Source organism: Bos indicus x Bos taurus, chromosome 15 (genome assembly GCF_003369695.1).
Source record: "Bos indicus x Bos taurus breed Angus x Brahman F1 hybrid chromosome 15, Bos_hybrid_MaternalHap_v2.0, whole genome shotgun sequence".
Lineage (NCBI taxonomy): Eukaryota > Metazoa > Chordata > Mammalia > Artiodactyla > Bovidae > Bos > Bos indicus x Bos taurus.
Genome location: NC_040090.1, coordinates 34,665,578 through 34,689,331, shown reverse-complemented (window position 1 = coordinate 34,689,331; position 23,754 = coordinate 34,665,578). Strand labels below are relative to the sequence as shown.

The 23,754-nt window shown below is 38.6% G+C and overlaps 2 protein-coding genes across 2 annotated transcripts; both read left to right on the top strand.

Annotated features, from left to right (window-relative positions):
* The first annotated feature begins 2,534 nt into the window (after nucleotides 1-2,534).
* On the top strand, nucleotides 2,535-3,497 carry LOC113904939 (putative olfactory receptor 52P1). Its single transcript, XM_027562004.1, has one exon. The coding sequence runs from the start codon at nucleotides 2,535-2,537 to the stop codon at nucleotides 3,495-3,497; it is 963 nt and encodes a 320-aa protein (XP_027417805.1).
* An 18,220-nt stretch (nucleotides 3,498-21,717) lies between these two features.
* On the top strand, nucleotides 21,718-22,671 carry LOC113904938 (putative olfactory receptor 52P1). The gene has a single exon (XM_027562003.1). The coding sequence runs from the start codon at nucleotides 21,718-21,720 to the stop codon at nucleotides 22,669-22,671; it is 954 nt and encodes a 317-aa protein (XP_027417804.1).
* The last annotated feature ends 1,083 nt before the right edge of the window (nucleotides 22,672-23,754 follow it).

Here is a 23,754-nt window from a genome sequence, read left to right as displayed (position 1 = left end):
ATACCAGTGGCATGCAGGAGCAAGATTCTAGATATAATAGCAATTCGATTTTTTTTTAAAGTATGTCTTATGAAGACTGAGAAGCACATCCCACAATTATGATACTAGAAGGAAACTCTGTCCTAGGAAGGTTGCTGCTGCTGCTGCTGCTACGTGGCTTCAGTCGTGTCCGACTCTGTGCAACCCCATAGACAGCAGCCCACCAGGCTCCCCCGTCCCTGGGATTCTCCAGGCAAGAACACTGGAGTGGGTTGCCATTTCCTCCTCCGATGCATGAAAGGGAAAAGTGAAAGTGAAGTCACTCAGTCCTGTCCGACTCTTAGCGACCCCGTGGACTGCAGCCTACCAGGCTCCTCCGCTCATGAGATTTTCCAGGCAAGAGTACTGGAGGTTAGAAGACATTTATCACAACAAAAGACAAGGTCAGAGCAGGAATCATAGGAAGATACTTGTGACAAGGAGACCTTGAAAACCGAATTGTAGCTGCTTCCTTGGAGAAGGCAATGGCACCCCACCATTAAGACAGGATGGATACCAAAGTCAGAGGCAAGAGCACAAGCCAGGGGTGGGCAGAACACCAGCCAAGCTTTTATTATTCCATGTTCATTTACAGCAGTGTTTTTATTATCTGAAAGGGTAAAGAAGTAAAATTTTCAAAAAAGAAAAAAATTTGGAGGGTGTGGGAAGTATCATTTGCAACTGTTATATTCATCTCTTAAAATGCTAAACAACTTTACATGTAAATCTTTTAATTACATATCATAAGTTTTATGGGATGTTGAACAAAATTAACTACTCTTGATGGTTCAGAAAAGCCAGTTCATCATTATGACCGAAAACATAGTATAGGCTGAAAAAAATTGTGTGGATTAACACATGTCATTACATAAGTACTTATTTTTCAGTTACATAGACAGACCAAGTTGTGTAAGTATAACCATGGCAAAAACTTGTATTTAGAGAATATGCATTTAAAATTCTAATGGCCTATTTTCATTGTTCTACTGTTTTCAGCAGGCATTCCACACTTTTAGGATATGTTTCTGATATATCTTATGGTTATCTTTAATATCTTTTAAAGATATTTTCTGAAATAAAAATGCATTAACCAAGAGTGAGGATAGGAGTTTATTTTTAGTGTTCATAAGAATTTTGGTTCCACTTAAATTGTTTGTATTTCTTTTTCTTCTTTCCTGATTTTTAGTTTGTCTGTGAGCTAGTATATTGTTAAAACTACAATTGCCTTCTGTGTGTGTGCTCAGTCATGTCTGACTCTTTGTGACCCCGTGGACTATAACCTCCGGGCTCCTCTGTCTTTGGGATTTTCCCAGCAAGAATACTGGAGTGCATTGCCATTTCCTTCTCCAGGGGATCTTGCCAACCCAGGGATCGAACACATGTCTCCTATGTCTCCTACACCGGCAGGAAAACTCTTTACCACTAAGCCATCTGGGAAGATCAACTGCCTTTTGTATAACCTGTTAATTATTGTGTGCATGAATGTATCTCTGTATATTTCTATATGCATTTTCACACTTGATCAAAAATTCCCTAAGAATAGTGCTTTGTGTTCTTTCACACAACCCAGAAAACAGTTCTTTGGATTGTTTATGTATCACAACCTAGGCACACAGAAGCAGAAATTTTATCATGACCTGCTTACTTATTAGATAATAAAAATGAAAGAATGGAATACAGTAAAACTGCAAGTCAGGAGAAAATTTTTAAATAACAATTCAGTCTTCTTAATTCCAGATCAAATATTGGAATTTAATATGGTAAAGTGATTTACCTATCCACAGGAGAAGGCAGGAGAAGGCAATGTCACCCCACTCCAGTACCCTTGCCTGGAAAATCCCATGGATGGAGGAGCCTGGAAGGCTGCAGTCCATGGGGTCGCTGAGGGTCAGACACGACTGAGCAACTTCACTTCCACTTTTCACTTACATGCATTGGAGAAGGAAATGGCAACCCACTCCAGTGTTCTTACCTGGAGAATCCCAGGGACTCGTGAGCCTGGTGGGCTGCCCTCTATGGGGTCGCACAGAGTTGGACATGACTGAAGTGACTTAGCAGTAGCAGCAGCAGGAGAAGGCAATGGCAACCCACTCCAGTACTCTTGCCTGAAAAATCCCATGGACAGAGGAGCCTGGTAGGCTGTAGTCCATGGGGTCACGAAGAGTCAGACATTTACTGAGTGAATTCACTTTCACTTTTCACTTTCATGCATTGGAGAAGGAAATGGCAACCCACTCCAGTGTTCTTGCCTGGAGAATCCTAGGGACGGTGGAGCCTGGTGGACTGCCGTCAATGGGGTCGCACAGAGTTGGACACAACTGAAGCAACTTAGCAGCAGCAGCAGCAGGATAGCAGAAGTTTTTAAGAAAAGTCAGCTCCTCAGAAAGACCATTTTAAAGTGTCTAAAAATTCCATATACAGGACCATGGAAGAATTAATCTGTCATCCTTCTTTTGGCTCATAGGGAGATTCACTTGCCTATTTTTATCGGAGCATGGGAACTGTCCAGTTTTAACATGGCAGACAATGCTACTCATCACTACATTTCATCTTTCTTCTTGGTTGGTATTCCTGGGTTGCAAGATTTTCACTGCTGGATCGGCATTCCTGTCTGCCTCCTGTTTTCCCTGACCCTGCTGGGGAACAGCATAATCAGCATTACCATCAAACTAGAGCCAAGCCTCCACCAGCCTATGTATTTCTTCCTTGGCATGCTGGCAATGAATGATATGGCCCTTGCGTCTTCCACAGCCCCCAAGATGCTTGGCATCTTTTGGTTGGATGCACATTGGATTGACTTTGATATCTGCCTAGCACAGTTGTATTTCATCCACACATTTTGCATAATTGAGTCAGCCCTCTTAGTTGCCATGGCCTTTGATCGCTATGTAGCTATTTGCATCCCACTACAATATACAACCCTCCTGACAACAACAATGGTCATGAAAATGGGTCTAGCTAGTGTGGTCCGAGCTATCTTCCTGGTTTTGCCAGGTCCCTTTCTCATTAGAAGACTACCATATTATACCAAATATGTCATCAATCATGCCTATTGTGAGCACATGGCTGTGGTGAAATTGGCTAGTGCAAACACCCATGTTAACAGAACATATGGAATCTGTGTGGCCCTTTCAGTGATGGTACTGGACCTTGGGCTCATAGCCACATCCTATCTCAAAATCCTCCAGGCGGTCTTCCGGCTCTCCTCTCAGCATGCCCGCTCAAAAGCACTGGGCACCTGTGCTGCCCATGTGTGCACTATCCTTGTCTCCTACACACCTGCACTCTTTAGCTTTCTAACTCACCACATTGGCAAGAAGGTGCCTCCAAGTGTCCATATCATTTTTGCAAGTTTATACCTTCTGGTGCCGCCCACAGTCAATCCCCTTGTCTATGGTGTCAAGACCAAGCAGATTCGTGACCGAGTGATTGGTCTCTTTTTCCCAAACAAAAAAGTTTCTGAAAACGAAAACTTGTAAATTCCAGCCCACATTTGTGGAACATGATCCTCAAAGTCATGGCTACAGTGATGATTAACACAGCTCTAGTCTCCAACTATTTTTTCTGGGGTTTTCTATGCCTTAATTATGACAAACTGTGGAAAATTCTTCAAGACATGGGAATACCAGACCACCTTTCCTGCCTCCTGAGCAATCTGTATGCAGGTCAAGAAGCAACAGTTAGAACTGGACATGGAACAACAGACTGGTTCCAAATAGGGAAAGGAGTACATCAAGGCTATATATTGTCACCCTGCTTATTTAACTTCTATGCAGAGTACATAATGCAAAATGCCAGGCTGGATGAAGCACAAGCTGGAATCAAGATTGCCAGGTGAAATATCAATAATGTAAGATATGCAGATGACACCACCCTTATGGCAGAAAGCGAAGAAGAACTAAAAATCCTCTTAATGAAAGTGAAAGAGGAGAGTGAAAATTTTGGCTGAAAACTCAACATTAAGAAAAATAAGATCATATTCAGTCGCTCAGTTGTGTCTGACTCTTTACAACCCCATGAATCACAGCACGCCAGGCCTCCCTGCTATCATCAACCCTCGGAGTTCACCAAAACACATGTCCATCGAGTCGGTGATGCCATCCAGCCATCTCATCCTCTGTTGTCCCCTTCTCCTCCTGCCCCCAATTCCTCCCAGCATCAGGGTCTTTTCCAATGAGTCAACTCTTTGCATGAGGTGGCCAAAGTACTGGAGTTTCAGCTTCAGCATCAGTCCCTCCAATGTACACCCAGGACTGATCTCCTTTCGGATGGACTGGTTGGATCTCCTTGTGGTCCAAGAGACTCCAAGAGTCTTCTCTGACAGCACATTTCAAAAGCATCAATTCTTCGGGCCTCAGCTTTCTTCACAGTCCAACCCACACCTGTACATGACCACTGGAAAAACCATAGCCTTGACTAGACAGACCTTTGTTGGCAAAGTAATATCTCTGTTTTTCAATACGCTGTCTAGGTTGGTCATAACTGTCCTTCCAAGGAGTAAGCGTCTTTTAATTTAATGGCTGCAGTCACCATCTGCAGTGATTTTGGAGCCCCAAAAAATAAAGTCTGGCACTGTTTGCACTGTTTCCCCATCTATATGCCATGAAGTGATGGGACCAGATGCCATGATCTTCGTTTTCTGAATGTTGAGCTTTAAGGCAACTTTTTCACTCTCCACTTTCACTTTCATCAAGAGGCTTTTTAGTTCCTTTTCACTTTCTGCCTTAAGGGTGGTGTGATCTGCATATCTGAGGTTATTGATATTTCTGCCAGCAATCTTGATTCCAGCCTGTGCTTCTTCCAGCCCAACGTTTCTCATGATGTACTCTGAGTATAAGTTAAATAAGCCAGGTGACAATATACAGCCTTGATGTACTCCTTTTCCTATTTGGAACCAGTCTGTTGATCCATGTCCACTTCTGACTGTTGCTTCCTGACCTGCATATAGGTTTCTCAAGAGGCAGGTCAGGTGGTCTGGTAGTCCCATCTCTTTCAGAATTTTCTGCAGTTTATTGTGATCCACAGAGTCAAAGACTTTGGCATAGTCAATAAAACAGAAATAGATGTTTTTCTGAAACTCTCTTGCTTTTTCGATGATCCAGTGGATGTTGGCAATTTGATCTCTGGTTCCTCTGCCTTTTCTAAAACCAGCTTGAATATCTGGAAGTTCACGGTTCACGTATTGCTGAAGCCTGGCTTGGAGAATTTTGAGCATTACTTTACTAGCGTGTGAGATGAGTGCAATTGTGTGGTAGTTTGAGCATTCTTTGGCATTGCCTTTCTTGGGATTGGAATGAAAACTGACCTTTTCCAGTCCTGTGGCCACTGCTGAGTTTTCCAATTTTGCTGCCATACTGAGTGCAGCACTTTCACAGCATCATCTTTCAGGATTTGGAATAGCTCCACTGGAATTCCATCACCTCCACTAGCTTTGTTCATAGTGATGCTTTCTAAGGCCCACTTAACTTCACATTCCAGGATGTCTGGTTCTAGGTCAGTGATCACATCATAGTGATTATCTGGGTCATGAAAATCTTTTTTGTACAGTTCTTCTGTGTATTCTTGCCACCTCTTCTTAATATCTTCTGTTTTTGTTAGGTCCATACCATGTCTGTCCTTTATTGAGCCCATCTTTGCATGAAATGTTCCCTTGGTATCTCTAATTTTCTTAAAGTGATCTCTAGTCTTTCCCATTCTGTTGTTTTCCTCTATTTCTTTGCATTAATCCCTGAGGAAGGCTTTCTTATCTCTTCTTGCTATTCTTTGGAACTCTGCATTCAGATGCTTATATCTTTCCTTTTCTCCTTTGTTTTACACAGCTATTTGTAAGGCCTCCTCAGACAGCCATTTTGCTTTTTTGCATTTCTTTTCCATGGAGATGGTCTTGATCCCTGTCTCCTGTACAATGTCATAAACCTCTGTCCATAGTTCATCAAGCACTCTGTCTATCAGATCTAGTCCCTTAAATCTATTCCTCACTTCCACTGTATAATCATAAGGGATTTGATTTAGGTCATACCTGAATGCTCTAGTGGTCTAATAACTAACTTAGATGGCATATTAAAAAGCAGAGACATACTTTGCCAGCAAAGGTCCGTCTAGTCAAAACAAAGGTCCATCTAGTCAAAGTTTTTCCAGCAGTCATGTATGGATGTGAGAGTTGGACTATAAAGAATGCTGAGTGCGGAAGAATTGATGTTTTTGAACTGCGGTGTTGGAGAAGACTCTTGAGAGTCCCTTGGACTGCAAGGATATCAAACCAGTCCATCCTAAAGGAAATCAATCCTGAATATTCATTGGAAGGACTGATGCTGTATTTGCAACTCCAATACTTTGGCCACCTGATGTGAAGAAATGACTCATTGGAAAAGACCCTGATGCTGGGAAAGATTGAAGGCAGGAGAAGGGGACAACAGAGGATGAGATGGTTGGATTCCATCACTACCTCGATGGACATGAATTTGAGCAAGCTCTGGGAGTTGATGATGGACAAGGAACCTTGCATGCTGCAGCCTATGAAGTCACAAAGAATTGGACATGAATTGAGTGACTGAAGTGAACTGATGCCTTATAGCAGCAATACTTTTTTGCTGTATATTTTACTTTAAAAAAACAATCTTTATAAACTTATGTTATAATAAAACCAAATTAGAATGGTATCCAAAAGTGCCACTTGGAAAATATTTAATATATTTCACTAATAATTTTTATTATTGAAAATAATATACTTTAATAGCCAATTGTTTCAATATTATATTACATCATATCCCCAAATGTAATTTAACTAAATAAGTAGTTTAAGAATATAAAAACTCTCAGTTCATTTGCTCAGGTTGATTTTTGAATATATGTTTTATCAATTCATACTAACCACAGTTTTATTTTTATTAATTAGTATGCCTTTAGGCAAACTTTAATTGCCTTTATTACCTAAAATGTATATATGAACCAAAACTACAGTTGTTTGCAGTCTAGACTTCTGATAAGGAAGGTAATAGCTTTCTGTGTCACAATATAAGCTAGGATAACTATGGTGACTTATAGCAAAACCAAAATAATTTAATCATAAGGAAGAGAAATTTCTTTCAATCAAACCATTAGTTGACCAATATGTTATGATTTCAATCAGTCCCTAATATGTTCATATAACTTACCCAACTTAATACTATACAATGGGCTTAAACAGTAAAGAATTCATTCTTTGTACACTCAAGTCACTATCAGGACCTGTGGTCAATATCTTTTATTGCACAGAATATTGACAATTATTCCCAGTAGGGACCATCTCACCTGGATAGAAAAACATTGCATAGTGGTTAAGAGTGTAATCTCTTTTGACAGAATGCTTGAATCAGTTGTGTCTTTGGATATGTTCTTAAACTGATAGGTGTATGTCAGTTCTTTCATCCATAAAAGGTTTATAAAGATGTAATTCAGAAGATTAAAGCAAGGAGTAAATGATTAACACAAAGTGTGCTTAGAACAGATTTTGGAATTTAGCATGTACAGTATGAGCTAAATTAATTTTTAACTTCTGAAAATAGATTTTTTCAGATAGTATTGCTAATTATTAAATATGAAAGTAGAAGTCACTCAGTTGTGTCCAACTCTTTGAGACCCCATGGACTATACTGTCCATGGAATTTTCTATGCCAGAATACTGGAATGAGTAGCCTTTTTTCCCAACCCAGAGATTGAACCCAGGTCTCCTGCAATGGAGGTGGATTTTTTACCAGCTGAGCCACAAGGGAAGCCCATTAAATATGAGGATACCATGAATAATATCAGTTTGTGTGTTTAAACTGAGAATACTTAAACACAGATTCAAAAAAAAGAGCGAGAGAGAGAAGCAGCATTAAAAAGCTGGAAACAAAATAATTCATCCAAATAGAATAAATTAGGGGTAAAGTCAATAAAGATGATAAGGTATTTAAATATACCTTTACATTCTGCAGTCTATCCTTTTATTCTTGTCTAAGGCACTAAGAAGAAACTCAAAGCTTCTATTTGGGGGCGGTGACTTGCCCTGTAATCTCAGTTCTATGATGCCTTCAAGAAAAGTCATTAAGGGAGCAGATCCCAAGAGGACACAGGTGGCCAGGCTGTGAGAGGGCTCCTGGGCCCAGCAAAGTTGGCAGAACCTGTTGGAAGAGCTCTGTGTGCAGAAGTACAGGTGCAAAGGCAGGAGCCCTGGGAGCCACAGCAGCAGGGAGATGTCACTGCCCTATTAGCCTTGATCCCCACCAAGAGGTAGAAGAAGAGGGTTGTGATCAAAAGAAACAAACAAACAAAAAAAGATCATTGAGTTTCAGTTTGTCTAGCTTTGACTTTAAGTATGTGCATTTGGCTTCACAAAAATTAAAAAATTTTGGTGTGAAAACACAATGTTAAAAAAATAAATGAAAAGACTAACTATAACCTAAGATAAAACTCATGGATCATATTTTCTAGAATATATCAAGAATTGTCAAAATTCAACAAATTGACAGCAAATAAAACTTTAGAAAGTACTTTAAAAGCTTGAACTGATATTTCTCCAAAGAGAATATAAGAATGGTAAGCACATAAAAAGATTTTCAACATAATTATCTATAAAAGAAATGCAAATTAAAACCATGATGACATAAGAGTAGGCACCCAATAGAATGATCAAATAAAAAAGCAGACAAAAATCAAATACTAAGTGGTATCAAGTTTGTGGAGGTGCTGGAATTATTAGCATTATGATTGCTAATAGAAATGCAAAATTCTACAAACATGTGAAAAAATAATTTGGCAGTTCCTTTAAAATTAAATACACGTTTCATATAATCCAACAATCCCACTCTTGGGTAATGTCTTCCTAAATGAGAATAAATTTCAGAAAAGAATCAGAATTATCTTGAAGCAAAAGAATGGCTTTATTGTTCACAAGGTTTGCAAACCGGGACACATGACCTTGGGCAACTAGGGAAAAAAGAATCCTCCTGGTGAGGAGACAGATGAGGGGGTGAGGGATTTTTAAATGCAAAAGCCTTAGAAGCCACAGTTGAGATACTCATAAGGGGATTGAAGGCCGTTACAGCCTGATCATAAGTCTTTGCAGCTTGACTCTAAGTTTTTGATGACAGGCTTTCATTGGGGTTTCTTATGGGCCTTCCAGACAGGAAATTCAGGAGTTCTTACAGTTTTGTTTATGTTTTATATTTAATACTTGATTTTCAAAATTCATGAAACCAAAACAAAGAGAAATAAAGGAGAAAATAGAAAAAAGTACCAAAATCAGTGAAGACTTTAATGTTCTTCTCTCAGTAATTAATATATCAGGAAAAAATAGGAATGATATAAAATTTTGAACAAAAATCTTCATCAATTTAATTTATTGGAGATTTAGAGAACACAAAAGAAACACAGGTTTAGTTTCAGTTTTAGTATTTATATGCAAGGGGCTTTCCTGTAGCTCAGTCAGATAAAGAATCTGCCTGCAATGGAGGAGACCCTGGTTCTATTTCTGAATCAGGAAGATCCCCTGGAGAAGGAAATGGCAACCCACTCCAGCATTCTCGCCTGGAGAATCCCATGGACAGAAGAGCCTGGCAGGCTACAGTCCATGGGGTTGCAAGAGTCAGACACGACTGAGAGACTAAACCACCACCACCATTCATATGCAAAAATAGATTACTTGTCAGTGTTATAAAGAACCATGACATGTAAAGACTGGATAAGAAGAAATCAAATTGCCATTTAAAATATGAAATATATTAATTTTCCCAGCAAAACTAGCTAATACATAGATGAAGCAATTATTTCTGACACAATATTAACTTTAAAAATATATAAGGAATATACAGTATCAAATATGATTTAAAATAAGATTACACATTTATAAAATAAATGTTATAAAGTATCTAGAAATCAGCCCCAAATATTAAGTATATCTTTTAATTTTAATCTAACTGAAATGACCTGAATTAATCAATGAAGTTATTAAAATACATTGTCATTCACAATTCAATGCAATACAAACCATTCTTTTAATTGCATTTTTTGGGGAATATGATAACCTACTGTAAGGAAAATTAAATGTTAATAGATGAAATAGTCACTTTTTAAAAGTAAGAGTCAGAGCTTTAAAACTCAAAAACATGCTTTATAACTCAAAAACATGCTAATAAAATGTTAAATATAGTCTCAAAAAGATATATAGAACTATAAAACCAACTGCAAAGTATAATAGAGATACATCCATTTATATACAGGAATTTAAAATAATTTTAAGAGGGCTTCCCTACTGGCTCAGACTATAAAGAATCTGCAATCTGCCTGCAATGCAGGGTACGCGGGTTCGATCCCTGGGACAAGAAGATTCCCTAGAGAAGGGAATGACTACCCACTCCAGAATTCTTGCCTGGAGAATTTCATAGACAGAGAAGGGAGCCTGGTGGGCCTCAGTCCATGGGTCACAATGAGTCTAACAGGACTAAGCGACTAACACGTTCACCTTCACATGATAAATCACTACAAAAAGATGAAAAAAAAATGCAGATATATTTTTGATATCTCTCGTAAAATTGACTCTTTATATAAAATCAGTAAATAAAAGTGGATTTCTACTTAATATCATATAGACAGAAGGCCATACTCTGACTGCGTAAAATACCAAAATCTTAAGTTAAAGCTGTGAAGTTCAGTTCAGTTCAGTTCAGGTCAGTCTCTCAGTCATGTCCAACTCTTTGCGACCCCATGAAGTGCAGCACACCAGGCCTCCCTGTCCATCACCATCTCCCAGAGTTCACTGAAGCTCACGTCCATCGACTCGGTGATGCCATCCAGCCATCTCATCTCTGTCATCCCCTTCTCCTCCTGCCCCCAATCCCTCCCAGCATCAGAGTCTTTTCCAATGAGTCAACTTTTCGCATGATGTGGCCAAAGTACTGGAGTTTCAGCTCTAGCATGATTTATATGGCAAAGCCAATACAATATTGTAAAGTTAAAAAATAAAATTAAATTAAAAAAACAAAAACAAAGAACACCCAGGGCTGATCTCTTCTGGAATGGACTGGGTGGATCTCCTTGCAGTCCAAGGGACTCTCAACAGTCTTCTGCAACACCACAGTTCAAAAGCATCAACTCTTCAGTGCTCAGCTTTCTTCACAGTCCAACTCGCACATCCATACATGACCAGTGGACAGACCTTTGTTGGCAAAGTTATGTCTCTGCTTTTGAATAAGCTATCTAGGTTGGTCATAACTTTCCTTCCAAGGAGTAAGCATCTTTTAATTTCATGGCTGCAGTCACCATCTGCAGTGATTTTGGAGCCCCCCAAAATAAAGTCTGACACTATTTCCACTGTTTCCCCGCCTATTTCCCATGAAGTGATGGGACCAGATGCCATGATCTTCGTTTTCTGAATGTTGAACTTTAAGCCAACTTTTTCACTCTCCTCTTACATTTTCGTCAAGAGGCTTTTTAGTTCCTCTTCACTTTCTGCCATAAGGGTGGTGTGATTTGCATATTTGACGTTATTGATATTTCTCCCGGCAATCTTGATTCCAGCTTGTGCTTTTTCCAGCCCAGCGTTTCTCATGATGTACTCTGCGTGTAAGTTAAATAAGCCAGGTGACAATATACAGCCTTGATGTACTCCTTTTCCTATTTGGAACTAGTCTGTTGTTCCATGTCCAGTTCTAACTGTTGCTTCCTGACCTGCATATAGATTTCTCAGGAGGCAGGTCAGGTGGTCTGGTATTCCCATCTCTTTCAGAATTTTCCACATTTTATTGTGATCCACACAGTCAAAGACTTTGGCATAGTCAATAAAGCAAAAATAGATGTTTTTCTGGAACTCTCTTGCTTTTTCGATGATCCAGCAGATGTTGGCAATTTGATCTCTGGTTTTTCTGCCTTTTCTAAAACCAGCTTGAACATCTGGAAGTTCACAGTTCACATATTGCTGAAGCCTGGCTTAGCATTACTTTACTAGTGTGTGAGATGAGTGCAATTGTGCAGTAGTTTGAGCATTCTTTGGCATTGCCTTTCTTTGGGATTGGAATGAAAACTGACCTTTTCCAGTCCTGTGGCCACTGCTGAGGTTTCCAAATTTGTTGGCATATTGAGTCCAGCTCTTTCAAAGCATCATCTTCCAGGGTTTGAAATAGCTCCACTGGAATTCCATCACCTCCACTAGCTTTGTTCGTAGTGATGCTTTCTAAGGCCCACTTGACTTCACATTCCAGGATGTCTGGCTCTAGGTGAATGATGATACCATCGTGATTATCTTGGTTGTGAAGCTCTTTTTTGTCCAGTTCTTCTGTATATTCTCGCCACCTCTGCTTTTAAGTTAGTAAAAGTTAATTCAGGAAGATAACTTCAAATAAGTATGAAAATTCCAAAGTAGAAAACATAGTGAAAGATTTTCATTACTTTAAGTAAAATATAGAATTTTTGTAGAGCTGACACACTCTAGACAAAGGTAGTAGAGTAAATGGTAAGACATATTTTCAAAGTTTGGGGCAAGATTTAGGTGAAAATATCCAAGAACATTCACAAATTCATAAGAAAAATTCAGCCTCTCCAAAAGAAAACTTAAAAGTATAAACAAACAATTTACAGAAGAGAAAAATGACAAAATACTCTCCAATATATGAGTAAACGTTCAAACCCTGTAGTAATGAAGAAGGTAAAAATTTTAAAGATACAGAAAAACCATTTAAGGGCCCATTATTAGATAATAAAAAAATAAAAACATTACAATTGCCAGGAATATAAAGAAATAATGCAATATGATCACGTATTGCACAGTTGGAAAAACAAGAGACAAATTGGGCCATAATGGAGAATAATCCAGACTCACTAACTGTGAAGGACTTAATACCCATGAGCCTGTAAATGTATGTGAGCACATATTAATAGGGAAGAAGAAAGTTAGAGTGCTTGGATGTGTGGAAATTTTGTCTCAGTAAGATTACACTAGGGAAAATAAATAACAGAACACAGCTCATAAAATATCCTGAACTACCTTTACACTTTCAGATGACCTTAATCTTTTCCTAAGGCAGGTATGAATTTGATGAAAGTCATCCTGGAGTTAAGGTTTGTAATTTGCTGCTCTCAGTTTTCAGATAGCTTGCCCACAATAAACTGATTTGCTCTTAGTATTCTCACAGATTTCTCCAGTGAACTATTAATATATATTTGATTGTCATCTCAGGAATCTCATTTGATTGTGCTTCATGGAACAGTCTTTCAAGATCCTGTTTTCAAAAGGAAATCTCTGAACAGTGTTGGTGGGAATGTAAATTGGTTCAGCCATTGTGTATGGAAAACAGTATGGAAGATCTTCAAAAATATAAGAATAGAACTACCATACAATCCAGCAATTCTACTTCTGGATATTTATTCAAAGAAAATAAAAACACTAACTTGAAAAGATACATGAATCCCTATGTTAATTGCAGTCACCAATTTACAACAGCCAGGATATGAAAGCAAGCTAAGTGTCCATGCATAGGTGAATGGATAAAAAAGATGTGGAATGCATATATATGTATGTCTATATAGATGTGGTACATGTATCTGTACATCTGCCTATCTATAAGATAGATAGATTATAGAATATTACTCAGCCATACAAAGGAATAAATTCTTATCATTTGCAACAACAGGGATGGATATGAGGGTGATATACTAAGTGAAATAAGTCAAAGAGGGAAAAGAAATACTGTATGATTTCACTTATATATGGAATCTGAAAAAGAAAAAAAAGGAAACAAAACAAAATAAAAATAGACTCATAGAAACGGGGACAAATTGGTGGTTGCCAGAGGGGAGGGCCATGGGGGGAAGGACAAAATAGGTGAAGTAGATTAAGAAGTAAAAACTTCCACTATAAAACAATTCATGGGGGAGTGTATAGTCAATAATCCTGGAATGACTTTGTATAGTGACGGATGATAATTGTTCTTACAATAAAATTTCAGTTCAGTATCAGTTCAGTTCAGTATCAATTCAGTTCAGTTGCTCAGTCATGTCCGACTCTTTGTGACCCCATGGACTGCAGCACACCAGGCCTCCCTGTCTGTCACTAATTCCCAGAGTTTAGTCAAACTCATGTGCATTGAGTTGGTGATGCCATCCAACCAACTCATCCTCTGCCGTCCCCTTCTCCTCCCGCCTTCAATCTCTCCCAGCATCAGGGTCTTTTCAAAAGAGTCAGTTCTTTGCATCAGGTTGCCAAAGTACTGGAGTTTCAGCTTTGGCATCAGTCCTTCCAATGAATATACAGGACTGATTTCCTTTAGGATGGACTGGTTGGATCTCCTTGCAATCCAAAGGCCTCTCAAGAGTCCTCTCCAACACCGCAGTTCAAAAGCATCAATTCTTTGGCCCTGAGCTTTCTTTATACTCCAACTCTCACATCCATACATGACTACTGGGAAAACCATAGCTTTGACTAGATGGACCTTTGCTGGCAAAGTAATGTCCCTGCTTTTTAACATGCTGTCTAGGTTGGTCATAACTTTTCTTTGAAGGAGCAAGAATCTTTTAATTTCATGGCTGCAGTCACCATCTGCAGTGATTTTGCAGCCCAGAAAAATAAAGTCTGTCGCCATTTCCACTTTTTCCCCATCTGTTTGCCATGAAGTCATGGGACTGGATGCCATGATTGTAGTTTTCTGAATGTTGAGCTTTAAGCCAACTTTTCCACCATCCTCTTTCATTTTCATCAAGAGGCTCTTTAGTTCTTCTTCATTTTCTGCCATAAGGGTGGTGTCATCTGCATATCTGACATTATTGATATTTCTTCCGGCAGTCTTGATTCCAGCCTGTGTTTCATCCAGCCCAGCGCTTCTCATGATGTACCCTGCATATAAGTTAAATAAACAGGGTAACAATATACAGCCTTGACATACTCCTTTTCCTATTTGGAACCAGTCTGTTGTTCCATGTCCAGTTCTAACTGTTGCTTCCTGACCTGCATACACATTTCTCAAGAGGCAGATCAGGTGGTCTTGTATTCCCATCTCTTTCAGAATTTTCCAGAGATTGTAGTGATCCACACTGTCAAAGGCTTTGGCATAATCAATAAAGCAGCAATACATGATTTTCTGGAATTCTCTTGCTTTTTCGATGATCCAGCTAATGTTGGCAATTTGATCTCTGGTTCCTCTGCCTTTTCTAAAACCAGCTTGATCATCTGGAAGTTCATAGTTCATGTACTGTTGAAGCCTGGCTTGAAGAATTTTGAGCATTACTTTACTAACGTGTGAGATGAGTGCTAGTGTATGGTAGTTGGAGCATTCTCTGGCAGTGCCTTTCCTTGTGAATGGCATGAAAACTGACCTTTTCCAGTCCTGTAGCCACTGTTGAGTTTTCCAAATTTGCTGGCATATTGAGTGCAGCACTTTCACAGCATCATCTTTCGGGATTTGAAATAGCTCAACTGGAATTCCATCACCTCCACTAGATTTGTTTGTAGTGATGCTTCCTAAGGCCCATGAGTTCACATTCCAGGATGTCTGACTCTAGGTGAGGATCACACCATTGTGATTGTCTTGGCCATGAAGATCTTTTTTTATATAGTTCTTCCATGTATTCTTGCTGCCTCTTCTTAATATCTTCTGCTTCTATTAGGACCATACCATTTCTGTCCTTTTTAAGCCCATCTTCACATGAACTGTTCCCTTGGAATCTCTAATTTTCTTGAAGAGATCTCTCGTCTTTCCCATTCTGTTGTTTTCCTCTATTTCTTTGCATTGATCGCTAAGAAAGGCTTTCTTATCTCTCCTTGCTATTTTTTGGAACTCTGCATTCAAATGGGTATATCTTTCCTTTTCTCCTTTGCTTTTTGCTTCTTTTCTTTTCACAGCTATTTGTAAGGCCTCCTCAGACAGCCATTTCCTCTTTTGTGTTTCTTTTTCTTGGAGATGGTCTTGATCCCTGTCTCCTGTACAATATCAGGAACCTGCATCCATAGTTCATCGGGTGCTCTTTCAGATCTAATCCCTCAATCTATTTCTCACTTCCACTGTATAATCATAAGAGATTTGATTTAGGTCATACCTGAAGGATCTAGTGGTTTTCCCTACTTTCTTCAATTTAAATCTGAATTTGGCAATGAGGAATTCATGATATGAGAGCCACAGTCAGCTCCCGGTCTTGTTTTTGCTGACAAGATGGAGCTTCTCCATCTTTGGCTACAAAGAATATAATCAATCTGATTTCAGTATTGACCATCTGGTGATGTCCATGTGTAGAGTCTTCTCTTAATTTGTTGGAAGAGGGTGTTTGCTATGACCAGTGGATTCACTTGGCAAAACTCTATTAGCCTTTGCCCTGCTTCATTCTGTACTCCGAGGCCAAATTTGCCTCTTATTCCAGGTGTTTCTTGACTTCCTCCTTTTGCATTCCAGTCACCTATAATGAAATGGACATCTTTTTTGGGTGTTAGTTCTGGAAGGTCTCGTAGGTCTTAGAACTATTCAACTCAGCTTCTTCAGCAGTTACTTGTCGGGGCATAGCCTTGGATTACCATGATATTGAATGGTTTGCCTAGGAAATGAACAGAGATCTTTCTGTCATTTTTGAGATTGAATCCAAATACCGCACCTCTGACTCTTTTGTTAACTATGATGGCTCCTCTATTTCTTCTAAAGGGATTCTTGCCCACGGTAGTAGATATAATGTTCATCTGAGTTAAATTCACCTATTCAATCCATTTTAGTTCCCTGATTCCTAAAATGTTGACACTCACTCTTGCTATTTCCTGTTTGACCACTTTCAATTTGCCTTGATTCATGAAACTAGCATTCCAGGTTCCTATGCAATATTGCTCTTTACAGATTGGACTTTGCTTCTTTCACCAGTCACAGCCACAACTGAGTGTTGTTTTTGCTTCAGCTCTGTCTATTCTTTCTGGAGTTATTTAGCCACTGATCTCCAGTAGCATATTGGGCAACTACCAACCACGGGAGTTCATCTTTCAGTGTCCTATCTTTTTCAAATATATAACAATATTAAATCACTATGTTTTATACCTGAAACCATAACCAAGTAGGAACCTATAGGGTCTTCCCAGGACAGAGCCCATCCTGTCCTCCACCTATCTTTTGTTTGTAGAAAAACGTTAGCTTCACAGGCCTTTGTCTAGTTACAAAGAATAAATTTCATGAGAGAAAATGCAGAAAGAAAGGAAAACTATGAAGCAAGACAAGATAATAATAGTTTAACCACTAAACAAAGTCAAGGACCTTTCACTTCCTCCTCAATGGCTATCAATAATATCGTGAAGCCACCACTAGGAAGAAGAAGTTAACTATATGCTGATCACAAGAACAAAGATCCCAGACTCTGTGAAACCAGGTTGAGGATGTTGACTCCGGATTAACGCACCACCAACCAATTACATGAGATCTCTGCCTATCCACACCACATTGGTTCTACCTTCTTACAACTCAGATGCAAAATGATCATACAAGGGCAAAAGAACAGTGGCACCACAGTTCTAGGAAGAACCTCATTTGTTCCTGGAAAACTAAGATGTATACCAACACCCTCCTCCATTAACCTTGACCTTAAAGTCTTGCCTTAATCATCCCCTGGGCTTCCCTGATAGCTCAGTTGGTAAAGAATCAGCCTGGCTTGCAGGAGACCCCAGTTCGATTCCTGGGTTGGGAAGATATGCTGGAGAAGGGATAGGCTATCCACTCCAGTATTCTTGGACCTCCTTTGTGACTCAGCTGGTAAAAAATCTGCCTGCAGTGTGGGAGACCTGGGATCAATTCCCGGGTTGGGGAGATCCCCTGGAAAAGCGAAAGGCTACCCACTCCAGTATTCTGGCCTGGAGAATTCCATGGATTGTATAGTCTATGGGATTGCAAAGAGTTGGACATGACTGAGCAACTTTCACTTTCACTTCACTTTCAATCATCTCCTCGGTGACAATTTGATTTGTGAACTAAGTTCCCTGCTTCTCCATTCTCTGGCAGTTGAATAAAACTTGTGCTGCTTCAATCTCAGCTTAGGTTTAATTTTGGCTATGCAAACCTGGAAGTGGAAAAGAAACTTCCTTGCCTAAACAGGGGGCCTCAGCTGGGCTAAGGCCCAAATAAGGGTCCATATGACCTAATTCATTAACAAAACTAATATAATATTGTATGTTAATCGTAATTCATTTTTTTTAAATACTACATTCTGCAATGGAGAAACACATAAGAGCTATCAATACAAGCTCTGGGGAGTTTAGAATATTAACATAGCTATTTCAGAAGCATGGGGCTTCCCAGGTGGCCCTAGTGGTAAAGAGCCCACCCACCAGTGCAGGAGACATGGTTCCATCCCTGGGTTGGGATGGCATGAAAACTCACTCTAGTATTTTTGCCTGGAGAATCCCCTGGACAGAGGAGCCTGGTGGACTACAGTGCATAGGGTTGCAAAGAGTCAGACACAACCGAAGTGACTTAATACACACGCATTCCAGAAGTACGTTGTTATTGCACTGTGTTTATTCTTGGCCCAGTCCTCTTTCAACTTTATGTCTCCTAAGGGATCCATCAGCCTTTCAAACAGAGGGGCCTCCTGAGCATTGGAATAGCACATTAAAAAGTAGCCATAACTCTCAACTTAACCACAGAGTCCTCACTGTTCCAATGGTAACCACTGTCATATTTTTAAACCATTCCCACATACGCATATTGGCCTACATGCTACAATGCAAGACTATCATTTGAGGATTTGCAGAGAACAGCAGTTATCTTTTGTTATCATCTATGCTATATCATGGGCTGTGAGATAGAATTCAAGATAAAGCAGGTGAAAGTAGAGCAGGAAAGGAGGATTTATAAATGTATAAATGATGTTACACATTTATAAGAAACAACTGAGTGATATCAGTAATGTGATTTGGTAGTAGAAAAGAGGAACCAAATAAAATTGTACATATAAATATATGCATACTGTATCACTATTGTTTATGGAAGAGCATAACTGTCTTTGGAAATTTCTGCTACAGGGAAGTTTCTGGTTATATAACTCATAACCAGAAACAATTTTGAAAGCACATATTCTAAGAAGACAGTTGAAATAAATGAAGGGTAGTTAATGACTATGAATAAACAAACCATCTCTGGTGAGTCAGAAGCCTTGAGAACAAGATAATGGTCTGTGAAATTCTTAAGAGACTGTAAAGGATGTAGAGAAACATTACATCAACCATTCCTCAGAATCTACTGAGCACTTACTGAGATTGTGTACATTTCTTGGATATGCATAGTCTGATGACGGAGATTCACTTGAAAATAAATGCACACAATGCATAAGGTAAGAGATCTAACAGAAATAGGGACTTAATAGCTGCGTGACTGAGGTACTAGAAATAAACAGAGGAGGCAAGGATAATTCTGATAATTCCTAATTTAATGGCTGGGTGGCTATTGTTGTCAGCAAAACAAGATACATAACATAGAAGAGGAGGGGAAAACTTATTGAATTAATTTTGGGGTATCTTTTTGTGTAATTATTAAAATACCTTAATATAAAGTTTATAATGCATTCAACAAAGACTGTTTAGAAAATACAATGGCATTCCAAAAGAGTCAGCTCTACTGGAGTGGCAGATTTCAGCCAAGGGCAACGCTGACTGACTGAGAAACAGGCAAAATATCAAAGCCCAGAGTGTCAGAAAGAATTAGATACTTATGTGGTTTAGAAGCAGATGGAATGAACGTGACAGCAGAATGTTAGAGAGGTCTTGAGCAGATATTCTGACTACCTAAGCAGATTGTCTGCTGAGGCTAATATAAAGAATGACTTTATTGAAACCAGTGAATTTCTCCAAAGTTTCTTTCAACATAAGCATGAGAGAAGACAGAAGAACTTCTAGGTGGGAAGGGTGACTGTACAAACAGAGTATGATTTAGGGGTAGTTCTCCATAATTTCCTCATCTGTGTGCCACGTTCTAGGGCTCTGACAGAAAGCCTCTGTTGTTTAAAGCAAGGAGAAGTCACTTTTTCTTGGTATTGATTAGACATGCTATCATCTTATAAGTAAATTTATTGGAAACTAAAAGACTATTTTTCCAATATTATTTTATATTTATCAAGATAAATTATTCTTGTTTGTAATGTAATTTTTTCTAGCTAAAAGGTATGGGTTTATTTCGAAGTGGGTTAACCTCTTGTATGTTTGATTCTCCCAGAGGCAGGTGTAAGAATGGAACCTGGCAAAATTTCCAAGAAGAAAACAATCATTTAAGGATTTTCAAAGAGCAGAAGTTTAATAATACTTGAAAACCTTTCATACTTGAATGTTCACTATTGTAGATTTTGTCTTAATTTTTTTTTTCTCTGTCTAGGTTATAGACTTGGTAACTTATGTAGTAATTTCCAAAATTCTAGGATTCTAAATTGTAGCTAAAGTTAAGTTTTGAATTTTTTGGAAATATTTATGACTGATTTTACATTTTCAATTTCTTACAATAATACACTTCAAATGCTTACTCACATAGGTTGAGTGTATCATATGTTTAATAGAGGAAGACACAGAAGCAGGCAAGTTTTTTTTTTTTTTTCATACAGATATTATGAAAACAACTATACAAGGAATCATTTCCGTTAGGTATATTTCTCAATATATATTGACTTTCATGTAAATAGAATTCAGGATCAGAAAGCAAGATATTGGGAACAATTATATACTAAAAAGCACATTAAGAAAAGTGGGGTGCATATTCCAGAATTACAGTACTAGGTAGAAACTGGATCTTAGGAAGGATAGGGCCCAGTTATCATAACTAATGAAGGTGGTCAGAGCAGGAGTCATCAGAAACTACTTTTGCTGCTAAGACCAAAAAAGCTGAATTGTATTTTCCTTGCTCTTCCCTCTCATCAGGAAGGATGGATGCCAGAGGAGTCAGAGGTAGGGCTGCCTTCAGCAGGGATTGTTGGCATTCCAGAGACAAGGCTGAGCTTAGCAACACTTGTGTGCTTATTTGCAGCACGTATAGATCATTTGATAGCATAAAGAAATAAAATATCCATTTTTCCCCTTTTTATATGGTTGTAATATGGTGTCCATCTTCAGATCTTCTTAAGGAGTTAATCTAAAATAGGAAAAATTTGTCTTTGGTTGATGATTAAGCCCTTATTGTCCTTATTTTCATAAGCTTTGTTTTTATGCTTTAGAGTTAGGTCTTATTCTACTATGTGCTCTATGGATAAGAGTATTATTAAAATAATGATTGCATTTTGAAATCCCTGTTAATTTTTGTGTGTGTTTATGTATGTGTATTCATACTTGATCTCCATTTTCTTTAAAAGACTTGACTTACTTCTTTTCTAAAACTGTTTATATCAGAATCCAACATTGCCTTTTGCACAGTGATGAAGTTATTATGTTGCTAACTGATCCTCTAACAAGAAATACATGCTACAGGGAGAATTGGAAAAAAAAAAATTGAAAACTCAGGAAAAAATATCTGAAATAAATAAACTTAATCTTTTCATTTGCAGGTGAAGATTCCAGGACTAAGAATGGGGACATTGTTAACCTGATGATTGACAGAGGTTTAGAAGAAGAGTCAGCCCTTCAAGCAGGTCATTTGCAGTGTGCCTGGATTCCACACATATAGGGCCTTCGGAAAAACAGTCTGTCATCCTACTTTCTGCACAGAGGGATTTGACCAGCTACTTTCTGTCTAAGCACACAACCTATTGACTTTTAACATGGCAGACAATGCTACTCATCACTACATTTCATCTTTCTTCTTGGTTGGTATTCCTGGGTTGCAAGATTTTCACTGCTGGATCAGCATTCCTGTCTGCCTCCTGTTTTCCCTGACCCTGCTGGGGAACAGCATAATCATCATTACTATCAAACTAGAGCCAAGCCTCCACCAGCCTATGTATTTCTTCCTTGGCATGCTGGCAATGAATGATATGGCCCTTGCGTCTTCCACAGCCCCCAAGATGCTTGGCATCTTTTGGCTGGATGCACATTGGATTGACTTTGATATCTGCCTAGCACAGTTGTATTTCATCCACACATTTTGCATAATTGAGTCAGCCCTCTTAGTTGCCATGGCCTTTGATCGCTATGTAGCTATTTGCATCCCACTACAATATACAACCCTCCTGACAACAACAATGGTCATGAAAATGGGTCTAGCTAGTGTGGTCCGAGCTATCTTCCTGGTTTTGCCATGTCCCTTTCTCATTAGAAGACTACCGTATTATACCAAATATGTCATCAATCATGCCTATTGTGAGCACATGGCTGTGGTGAAATTGGCTAGTGCAAACACCCATGTTAACAGAACATATGGAATCTGTGTGGCCCTTTCAGTGATGGTATTGGACCTTGGGCTCATAGCCACATCCTATCTCAAAATCCTCCAGGCGGTCTTCCGGCTCTCCTCTCAGCATGCCCGCTCAAAAGCACTGGGCACCTGTGCTGCCCATGTGTGCACTATCCTTGTCTCCTACACACCTGCACTCTTTAGCTTTCTAACTCACCGCATTGGCAAGAAGGTGCCTCCAAGCGTCCATATCATTTTTGCAAGTTTGTACCTTCTGGTGCCGCCCACAGTCAATCCCCTTGTGTATGGTGTCAAGACCAAGCAGATTCGTGACCGAGTGATTGGTCTCTTTTTCCCAAACAAAAAAATTTCTGAAAACTAAGATATTTAAATACAAACCCATGGTGGTAGAATCTGTTTCATGAAGTCATAGTACATTAATAACAGTTACAACCTTGTCCCCAACATATTTTTTGATTCATCTATGGTTTTAATCGGGGATATTTGATGCTGTACATTTATTTTTTTCTCTATTTTCAATTTTTATGCTTTCTTTCTTTTAGAACTAAAAATGTGTTTCTTCACATTCACAAATATTAAATTATTGAAATACTTAGCATTTCAATAAATGTTAGCAACAATTGTTATTTGTTGTTAATATTACTTCACATTTTATATTTATTCATAATATTTAATAATATCCACTCATGTGAAATGACTAGGTTAGTTATTGTAACAATTTAAAACTTCTCAACATACAGGACATTGCCATTCTTGAAAACATTTTTTTCCATTTTTAATTGTTACATGCTTTGTTTAAAAACTGTAGAGTAAAAATCATTTTTAAGTGTCTTTTTACTTATTATTTTAGTAGCAATGATGAATCAGCATGCCAAAAATGAAGCACATTTCTCTCAATGTTATGTATTTATTCCAATACGTTTGCTCTTCTTTTAGGTATCATGGTAGATTTTTCAGTCTCCTTATGTCTGATCAGTATTATAATATTTTGGCAACCTCCTAGGCAAGAGTCACTTCTATTTTACTAAGGAAATGTCCAATCAGGGTAACCTGGTAACATGATTATGGATTCTCAGTAACACTTGAAATACGTAATCACTTTCACTTCACACTTGTGAAAGTCCTATTTATCCATGTTCAGTTCCCTTTTCTTTGTCTTCAGAGAATATCAATTTCTCAGTCACATTCATCCAGTGCTGTTTGCAAGCAATTTGCTTCGTAATTAGGAACATTCACTTTACTATGCATGTAACACAGAGGGTCCTAATTAAGACCCATCTATAAATGCTCTGTGCAAAATATCCTTTTACTTTTAGGATTGTTTTATGGAATGAATGCTCATTGAATTGGAAATTGTTGATTCTTGACAAAGATTGGAATATATTTTTCAAATACTTATTGGCCAAAGTATGTTTTCAAATGAATGAGCTTCCTAGCCTCTGAC

What these genes read in the sequence shown, in the direction of transcription:
- LOC113904939 (XM_027562004.1), top strand. Translation starts at nt 2,535, where the DNA reads ATGGCAGACAATGCTACTCATCACTACATTTCATCTTTCTTCTTGGTT.
- LOC113904938 (XM_027562003.1), top strand. Translation starts at nt 21,718, where the DNA reads ATGGCAGACAATGCTACTCATCACTACATTTCATCTTTCTTCTTGGTT.